Genomic DNA, 9,655 nt, shown 5'->3' with positions numbered 1-9,655 from the left:
GCGGGCCAGGTGGAGCTGGGCTTTTTAATTGAGTGCACATTTGTGACCCCCCCCTCTGTGAGACTGATGGTTTCACAGGCAAAGTTCCGTCAGTTATAAGGTGCAAAGTGTCAGCAACTCTGCCCGGATATCAGAGCTATTATGCAAAGTGGCTGCGGTGCATATTCAGCGAAGGCTTGTTTGGAAAATACTGGCAACATTGTTTCTGAGCTTTGGATAGGTCAGACTGAAACAGGGAAAGCAGTTCAGCCTTGAAATGCTCGTTAACTCGTATAATTCATTTGACTACAGACACGTTGACTCCTCACAGTTCAATGTTAAAATGTCAAATTTCCCACTTAGAAAAATAAAAGTGCAAAGAAATCTGCCTGACTGTGGGCTACTGTGCAAAAAGAAAGAAAACAAAAATAGAGTGGTGTTAGAAGAAGTCAAGCTGTTACTTAAATTAACATCTCAATAGCAGCACTACGTGTTCTGGAGCAATTTTAGCATTGTGTGGTGTTGGTAATGTTTAAGGCCTTTGACACATCTTGTCTAAATTGACACGTCAGTTTTAAAGTGGAGAGAACTTTCCACTTTGTGAGTGTAATGATCAGTATTTGTGCTTCAATTTCCGGCATTCTCATTTATTATTTTTTGTCATTTAGCAGGAGCTGATGTGATTTGCATCTCCAACCTAAATTAATGAAGCCATTTCAGATGGCTGTTGTTTTCTTCAAAATGAGAGGTCACTGAAAAGTCAGTTGTCCTAGTTTACTTTCCCCACAAGCAGACGAACAGCAGCGCAGCTGACCTCAACCTTATTTGTTGGTTCCCTGTCAACAAAGCATTCACAGGCAGGTAACGTAGCTCAGAGCTTCTGAATAGCACTTTCACATGCTTTCTATTGTTGGGGTTATGGTTATAGGCACTGCAGTAATTACTGGTTGGGATGAGGTTATAAAGTTGAGTTGATTGAAGTTAAAATACCATAACAAATAATTAGATGAGGGGACAGCAGTGGCCTGATTTTGATGTTAGAATGGTAAAGCATCTGAAACCAGAAAACATATGCTTTAAGTTTACAGGTTTGGTTGAATAAAACTATGAATTTCAATGATTTAAGCTGAGAAAAAGGATAGCTTATCAGCAGTGCTCTCTACTGGCCACTCTGTGAACATCCTGTGTAAAAAAGGCCATGAGAGACTCCTGTGAACGGTGGTGGTGTAGTCAGTCAGGTTGGCTGTTATCTGAGCAACTCTGAGCAAAATAACTCCCAATGTTTTTCCTCTATGTGATGAGTGCAAAGGCTGTAGACAATTTACATAGGTAAACCTCTGTTTTACTGATAGCAGGCTGTACATCAGCGTGCCTCTCTGCCTTTCTACTTCACTCTCTCTCTCTCTGTCTGTCTTTATTTGTACAAGTGTAATAATCGCATCATTTTATCCTCAGTGTCATTCAACAACATGCAGAACACATCAACTGACTGCCTGTTATCCTTGCCAATGCTCCCATCAACAAACACACAAACAGACAACAGCCCTGTTTGTGCTACGAACTTCCAGAAAAAGCTTTATTTGCATCAGTATCAGTGTTTATGATCTGCTGCACTGTTCCTCTTCCAATGCAAAGACCATTAGGTGACGCACAGCAGAGCAGGTCATCACTCAGCTCTTTGTGAGGAGACAACACCACAGCAGGTAAAATTTAAAAGAAAAGAACACATTATTACATATTTTCTTTAAGTTTTATGATGATATAAAATAGATCATGTTGAAATTGTAAATTTGACATTTATTAAGCTTATTTTAAACCTAAATCTTCTCCAACAGGAAATGGTCATGAGAGCGATATCCCTCTATATTTTACTTGGTCACCTAATTGGTAGGGAGCCTATAATGTGTTTGTGTGTATTTGCTCTATGCCTGCCTCTCTACATTAAATCTACACACCTTACCTTTTCATGTCGTTATTTTAGTTGACGTCGCCTCCGACTGTGTCTCTCATGACTGTCTGACATGTAACTCTACAGACTGGACTTCAAGTAAAAAAACACACGCATACAAAACCTCTACTTACTCTATTTATAGACTGTATCTGTAAATGTTATGTAGCAGCTAATGTACCTGAACAATGCCTGCCATTAAGTAATTGCGAGGCAAGATGCGAAAGAAAAATGTTCTTAATGGCTTCTCTGTTTTCCCTATAGAGTCTTGCCAGTCCTGCCTACAACATAAGTGCATTAATGGTCAGTGCCTTCTTTCTTCTCATTTGTTTTCCTCAAGATAAATACAATGAATTGTACACTATGTAATGTGGATGAAGTATTGTAATTGACAGTGGGGTGTGGCAGCAGTATGAGGTTGACTCTAACATGACAAGCCTGACTAAATTATAATAAGTTTGGTGATTCCTGTCTTGTGTGTGTATCACTGAAGCTTGATAAGAGCAGATACATTGCTGTTTTAATTAATGCCTGTATTCAATTCATTCACCGGTGCCAATTCTTTTTATATGCACAGAAACATATGCAAATATTCCGTCAAACTGCAAAGAAGGTAACCTGTACTAGTATCTTTGTTTGTGACACATAAAACGACTTGTGGGTTATTACTTAACAGTGTCACTGTTTTTCTCTGCTTAAATATTTATTCTGCTCATCAGTCTTTCAGGTTTCTATCAACAGCACTGGATCCGAGGTCAACGAGGGTGATGATATCACTCTAACTTGTGTCCATAATGTTCCGGATTTGAATCGGACGATTGCATGGCAAAAGGACGAAAAGGAAATCGAGGACTACAAAAACAAGAGTACGCTGTTTCTCAAAGAAGTGCGTGCGTCTGTGGAAGGGCTCTACATCTGCACTGTGAACAGCTCATGTGGCAATTACAGGTCTTCACCAGAGAAGGTCACTGTAAATAGTAAGTAGACAGTTCCCTGCTTCCTACACACTGTTACCTGCATTTTAAACATGGAATTCTACATTTGAAAGTAAAATAAAAATAAAAAAACAGGAAAGCATGGTTTTTAACATATGAATAGTGAAATGCTTGAACGCCTCACTGACAGCCAGTATCTTTGCTTTTCTGCTTCTGTCACTGTCTGTGTGTCCTCCTGCTCCAGACAACACTGTGATTCTGCTGGTGATCTGTGGCGTCGCAGCTTTGGTCTTGGTGGTGATTATGGGCCTGGTAATGAAGTACAAGCTGAAGAGAGACAACGGTAAGAGCTCTATTCAGTTGTTGTTTATGCTACTGACCACACAGGGCCCTGAAAGAAACAGAGAAAAGCCTTAAAGGCCTGCTTCTTCCTCAAGTACAGTATGTATTATTACATTCATGGCAATGATATAGATAATAGGTCTATGTTACTTCCTGGTACAGTTCATATATTTTAGGTACTTGAAAATAACAATTTGACATTTTATTTCACCTTAATTAGAGACGCTCATTAGAAATGGTAATAATTTCATATAGTCGGATATAATAACTAGCCTATTAATTATGTTTTCTTCATATTTTAGACATAGGTTCCCTGCTAGTATGTGTGGATATTATATACATTTGGGGTTCAAATGTCTGAGACCATGAATATAAAGACAAACTTGTTTAATATTATTATTTCTTCAATGTAAAAGAAAGTTAAATTTGTGTATGCATTTTTAATACACTTGCATAAATTTAATAAACACAATTAACTTATATGGTCGTGTACACACAACCACAAATTTCACCAAGCCAGAGCCAAGTTAACTTAGCTGTTACTGTGTCCATGACTTTGTAAAACATGATAATCAGTGAACTTTAGAGGTGGATTTTGTTTCATTTGGAAAGAGCAGTTTCCCTCCGTCTCTGTGCTAAGCTAAGATAATCAGCTGCTGGCTCCAGTTATTTATTCAGTGTGCAGACATGAATGTTTCATTTAACTCTGCAATTCCCAAATCATTGAACTATTTTGTAATTTTTGCAGACACTGCTAATCCTAGAGTATGAATTCTCTTCATTTACATTATCAAGTGTGACATTGACTTTGTCCCTCTCTTTCTCTCTCTCTCTCTCTGCAGCTAAAAACAAAGCAAGGATGGCGCAGAGGATACAGGATGGGAGAGCTGGTGGTCCACTTCCATTCACGCCAAGGGAGTCCTAAATAACTATCACATCCAAAATGAACCAATAGCCTACTGAAATTATTTCACAATCTTCTCTTGTAGTATATGATATATATGACATAGAAATAAAAGCTCTTTAACCCTTGTCTTTGAGGCTCGGTGTGTGTGATCAGGTGAGGTTACAATCTTATGTACGGGTCATTTCCAGACGAAGGTGGATCCATTGTGTAACGCAGCATTCATGTTAGCCCCGCCCACTGACCAGAAAGCCTGTTCAGTTAAGGAAAAGAGCCTAGAAATGTTTTAATCCAGACACAGGACAGGCGTGCTCAAACTAATCCCGCTGAATGCTCTTCTTACAGGAACGCACACTACACAGAGCAGCTTTATGGTGGCTGGCATGTAATGGATATATGACCTGATAATGCTCTCCATTCCTCTTTAAGAGAGGGATGGATGTGGGATTTGAGAGATGATTTATGAGCAGAGAAATACTAAATTCCTTGGTTTAACAACAAGATATAATCCCCTGAAGTTTATGTGCTGATGTCTATGCAGACTGCCACTCGTTCATGCTGCCCTCAGTGTCTTTGTTTTCCTGCATTAGCAGCATTTTCCCCTCTCAGCCATATGGCAAAATAGCTGAACTGTTGTTTTTTTTTCCTGCCCATAATATCAGGGTGTGTGAGAGTTTGTCAGGAAGGACTGTTTATTCAGTTTCCTCCTATAGCAGGTGGCCAAGGGATAATCCAGGTAAAGCCACTGCAAAGTGGAGATGGAGGGATGGACAGAGGAAGGGGGGAGGGTGGATGGAGTGGCCTTTGCATGGATGACTAGGGCTAATTCTGGCCTCCTAATCCCAGTCCCGTCCACCCTCCCCCTCTTCCTGCTTGCTAACTCCACGGCGACTGTGCAATTGACGCCCAGGTAGACATTACTATCAGATACACACATAGCACTTAACTCTCCCAAGTTTACGGAGGAGGAAGGGGGAAAATTAAAAAAGGGGGCTGCTTGTACCTGTTTTGGACAGCTAGCCTGGGTGACCTGGATAGCTAACACACCTGTGTGAGCTTCACTGGAGAATGTAGCTGCAGCCTCCAGCCAAGCCACGGGAAACACGCCACCATGGGAGAAGCTCAAAAGGTAAGTGACCTGATCTGGAGCCACAGGTCTTATAAAACCAAATGTGAACCTTTGGTATTTGTTTGACACAGAGGAATTTGTTGTAATGGGTTTAGACTCATAGTATGAGCCATCAAGTATGAATCATCATGTGTTTTCATGGAATTTCTGTGTAGACGCAGCTCCCAGACATGATTGTTGGATTATCTAAATTCCTTGTGTCAAATTCTGTTGATACAATATACAAACTGTTGTTATAGTTATAAATGGAGCCTATAAAGGCCTTTGATGTACTGTTAAACCACACATATACTGTAGCATCTATCACCTTGACTCAAATATCTAAAGCTCAAGCCTGCTGTTGTGCAACCTTGCGTCAGATTGATCACTATAAATTATAAATAACTAAATGGATAAAGTTCAAATCAACACTGGTGTTTTTACAAATAAAGCAACAGATTAATTCTTACAGCATGGGGGGTGGGAGCAATGTAGTAGCTCCAGATATTAGGGCTGGAGATTGGTCGTTGGGTGGGTGGGTGGGTGGGTGGAGCAAGATGGACACTATGTCCATGTGTGTGTGTGTGTGTGTGTGTGTGTGTGTGCTTACCAGTGCTATACGTAAGGGGAGCTTTGACCTCAAACTAGAAAGAGGTCAGTGGGGTTTTCATTAGTTTTTAGCTTTCTCTTTATTTGTCTTGAGATTATTATAAGAAACATTTTGCCTCCAAGGAAAGAAAAGATGTTGCTCTTTCTCTCATTGTAATATTTTGGTTTTTCAGATACATAAAGACAGGTATTCAATGTCATTCTGACCATTATTGTAGTCACACTTTTCTTATTGCTAAATCGTTCCTGTGCTTCCGTATTCTAACCCCAAACATTACAAAATTGAAACATTTGATGATCTGTCATGACGCTTCTCGATTTCAACACAAGATCAGTACCTTCACCCTACTGAAGGAGGCCACGAATGATCTGCCTGGTTCTGTGTTTTCCCTATTCCTCTACCTCACCCACCTCTACCTGCGTGCAGGGCTTACTCTCTGTCATTGAGAAACTGAAGGGATCCACAGAGCAGGAGGTCAGGATAGTGCTGCTGGGGCTGGACAACGCCGGCAAGACCACCCTGCTAAAGAGTCTCGCCTCCGAGGATGTGAACACTATCACGCCAACACAGGTGAGAAGAAGTCATTGTTAAATGTCACACTCACATTTTCACATCCTCACCTCAGGGATACAGAGTTGCAAAAAGCAGGAAATGTCACAAAATGTGTTTTGTTTTGTATTTTGGTTCCATTCATTCATCCTACCAGAAAAAGCTGCGTCACTTTATAACATAATTACCTGACGCTCATCTTTAAGTCTACTTTAGATGAATAAGGTTCATTTGGCATAAATATTCCCTCAACATTTAGTGTTTTCATGGAGCTGTAACCCAGCATTAGGAAGGGCAGGGGGGCTGCAATCTAATCGTGTGAGACAAGCACACTCTCTTGCTCAGAGTAATGAGATTCAGATGACCTTTGCTTTTCTGACACCCAGTGAAGTGAAATGAATGGTCTCACAGTACACATGCTTTAACCACCAATAAGGAAAACAATAATGTGAGGGTGTCAGATCATCCTGTTATGCTACATGTTAAATAACCTTTCAGCTGGAAATAAACCATGGCCTTATGTGACCCTCCTGATTTGCATGATCTCGACACCATTTTGGGAAGATCGCTGCAAGTTCCTTTTTTTTCTTAATCACTCCCTTTGGATGTGATCTAACGTCTAATATGATTATCTAATACCGCTGCATTAATCTGAAACAGACAAGAGACAGAGCAGATGTACTGCCAGCTCCTGGACTAGTGTGACAGCGCATCAGACACAAGGCAGAGAGGATGCAGTTCAGTGCGACATGTCAATAGACACCACAAAGCTAAATCAGACCTGACACATAAACACATAGACTGCACTTGATCCTTCCAGTCTTATCCTCAGATTTGCTCCTCAGCTGGCCCTCGGGATAAACTTGTTATACAACCGTGCCAACTGAAACTGCGTTATGAAAAACAACTACGGATTAACAAAGGGACCATTACCTTGCAAACACCCAGAGTATGTGTCGCACCCCTGCTGATACATAGTAAGATTGAAATACAAAGTAACCAAACTTAATTTAATGCACACACCTGTAATACCAGTCCATTGGCCATTTGATGAATTCTTTCATAGCCATCTGCAAGGCTTTGCAGGTGCAGCACGCTGGCACCACGTTCAACTGAAGACACCGAGGTGCAGTGCAGTGACTCCTGCTTTATGTTTCACTTCAGGGCTTCAACATTAAGAGTGTTGCTTCTCATGGAATGAAACTTAATGTTTGGGACATTGGAGGACAGAGGAAGATTAGGCCCTTCTGGAAAAAGTACCTGGAAAACACAGACCTGTTGGTGAGTGGCCGCTATAAACCCCCAACTCAATAGACAGGTCCAGTCTGGATCTCCGTTAGCTTCCTCAGTGTTGTTGCAAGTCTCTGAAAATACACCACAGAATAAACATGATGGAAGCAAGAAAACAGGAAATATATCTCAAGTATTTGGTCTGCATGCATAGAGTGACAATGCACACACTATGCATACATACATGCATGATGTGTTTTGCTCATGACAGGAAACCACATACAAGACACAAGTTCAGCACCATAATCATACTGAAACTGGACATTTTTTAAACGATGTGACGACTGTTTGTTTAATTGTCAGGTCAAACTGACTTGCTTTAAACTAAGAGAGTCACTGACATGCAGACCAAATACTTGAGATATATTTCCCTTTTTCAGTTTGTTCTAATCAAAATTATTAGGATCTCACTGTTTTGTATTCTTTATTTCAGATTTATGTTATTGACAGTGCAGACAAGAAGAGGTTTGAAGAGACAGGACTGGTGAGCTTGATACAGTTCTCATTTCAGCATGCCAATACATTCAGACAAACAAAAACATACCAAAAATTAGAGTCCATTAAATTGATACAGGTCATTGTTTTGCCTGTGTGAGCAGGAGCTGTCTGAGCTGATCGATGAGGAGAACCTAAAAGGCGTTCCAGTGCTCATCTTTGCCAACAAGCAGGATCTGGCCACAGCATCACCGGCCAGTGAGATCGCTGAGGGACTCAACCTGCACACGTACCGGGACCGTGAGTGGCAGATTCAGGCCTGCTCAGCTGTGTCTGGAGAGGGAGTTCAGGTCAGCCCCACGTTGATTTATTGATCTGTCTTTCAGATGTAACATAATTAACCTTATAACAGCGCTCTCTTCCTTCCTGCTGCACAGTATTGTACTGATGAGTCTGAAGTGATTAGATGGAGACTTTGTTGACCTAAGCAACCTCTTTCTCTGGCTTTGTTTTGCTTTTGATCATTTTCTAACTGCTGTGTTTTTGTTTCTGCAGGATGGCATGAACTGGATTTGCAACAACATTGTGAACAAGAAGAAGAAGTGAGCCTGTGTCGACACCGACCAGTCAAACTGTAAACCACCATCATATAAGGGATTCAAAGAAATATTCCCCTTGATTAAGTATCAACACACCTCACCTTTGACAGATCCTGCTCCCCTCACAGATTTGAACGATAATATTGTTTTTACAAAGTGTGTTATTTTTACATACTACATTTTGCAAATGTAGTTTATTGAATTGAAACATTTCTAGCTACGATAAGTGGATTATTAATCATTGTTCTACCCCAAAAATGTATGTTTTTGTTTCTCCCTTATCCCAAGGATCCTTGTCTGGTGAATCTGTGTGCTTTCGGAAATACTGAGAAAAGTTGAGTGTGTAGCCATGTAGAACTGTTGGGGTTTGTCAGTCACATAGAGACCAGTTCAGTGTGAGTGTAAAGTATGTGTTTTGAGACTTTTCACAGTAAAATGATTTAGTCATTAATGCTCTTGTGCTTTCTTGTAATCGCATAGCACACATACATATACACACACACACACACACACACACACATGAGCCATAAGAGCTGACGTATATACTATGGTCAAATTATAGTTTTAAGAATTGTCAGTGGAAGACAGAAGACACATGAATGTGTCTGTGAATGGCAACCCTTCCCAGAGAGACATGGAGAACAATAACAAGTTGATCCGCTGCTGCTAAGCCATCATTTTGTTTTTTTTTCCACCCCACGATGGCAAGCTCCTGCATCCTACAGTGAGAGAGCGAGAGACTAATTGAAAAGCAAGAGCGAGCGAGAAGAGAGTCTACAATTATGCACTTGCATGGCAGAACAAGATATCAAATCTTCAAGGCACAGCAGAGCAAACAGTGCAGGAAATTACACGCAGAGAGGCTGACTAATTTTCAGCGGGGACACTTTTTCCTCAAAATGTTTGTTTTATATGTTAATTCTGGGACTATTACATAGTGTGTAGACTCTTTTGAA

At 40.6% G+C, this 9,655-nt stretch overlaps 2 protein-coding genes and 1 long non-coding RNA gene across 3 annotated transcripts; all 3 read left to right on the top strand.

Annotated features, from left to right (window-relative positions):
* The first annotated feature begins 1,507 nt into the window (after positions 1 to 1,507).
* LOC146979928 (uncharacterized) lies at positions 1,508 to 2,467 on the top strand. Its single transcript, XR_015036810.1, has 4 exons — positions 1,508 to 1,682; positions 1,815 to 1,866; positions 1,961 to 2,026; positions 2,192 to 2,467. It is a non-coding gene; the product is annotated as an uncharacterized LOC146979928 (long non-coding RNA).
* Positions 2,468 to 2,509: 42 nt separating this feature from the next.
* LOC146979927 (uncharacterized) lies at positions 2,510 to 4,236 on the top strand (the record flags this gene model as incomplete). The annotated part of the gene is made up of 4 exons (XM_085789955.1): positions 2,510 to 2,540; positions 2,647 to 2,904; positions 3,107 to 3,205; positions 4,047 to 4,236. Coding segments are annotated over 4 exons (471 nt in total), but the record flags the coding sequence as incomplete, so codon positions are not given.
* Positions 4,237 to 4,962: 726 nt separating this feature from the next.
* Positions 4,963 to 9,150, top strand: arl3l1 (ADP ribosylation factor like GTPase 3, like 1). The gene is made up of 6 exons (XM_085789954.1): positions 4,963 to 5,237; positions 6,253 to 6,396; positions 7,540 to 7,656; positions 8,099 to 8,149; positions 8,265 to 8,450; positions 8,656 to 9,150. The coding sequence occupies exons 1-6, from the start codon at positions 5,220 to 5,222 to the stop codon at positions 8,704 to 8,706; spliced, it is 567 nt and encodes a 188-aa protein (XP_085646080.1). The 5' UTR covers positions 4,963 to 5,219; the 3' UTR covers positions 8,707 to 9,150.
* Positions 9,151 to 9,655: the final 505 nt, after the last annotated feature.

The sequence above is a fragment of the Trachurus japonicus genome, chromosome 10 (genome assembly GCF_045865225.1).
Source record: "Trachurus japonicus isolate A0001 chromosome 10, Traja_1.0".
In the NCBI taxonomy this organism is placed as follows: domain Eukaryota; kingdom Metazoa; phylum Chordata; class Actinopteri; order Carangiformes; family Carangidae; genus Trachurus; species Trachurus japonicus.
Note: the sequence above shows the minus strand (reverse complement) of the source record. Positions and strands in the feature narration are given on the sequence as shown.

What these genes read in the sequence shown, in the direction of transcription:
- arl3l1 (XM_085789954.1), top strand. An exon ending in ACACTATCACGCCAACACAG is followed by an intron (nt 6,397 to 7,539) that starts GTGAGAAGAAGT and finishes GTTTCACTTCAG; the next exon opens with GGCTTCAACATTAAGAGTGT. An exon ending in GGTTTGAAGAGACAGGACTG is followed by an intron (nt 8,150 to 8,264) that starts GTGAGCTTGATA and finishes CTGTGTGAGCAG; the next exon opens with GAGCTGTCTGAGCTGATCGA.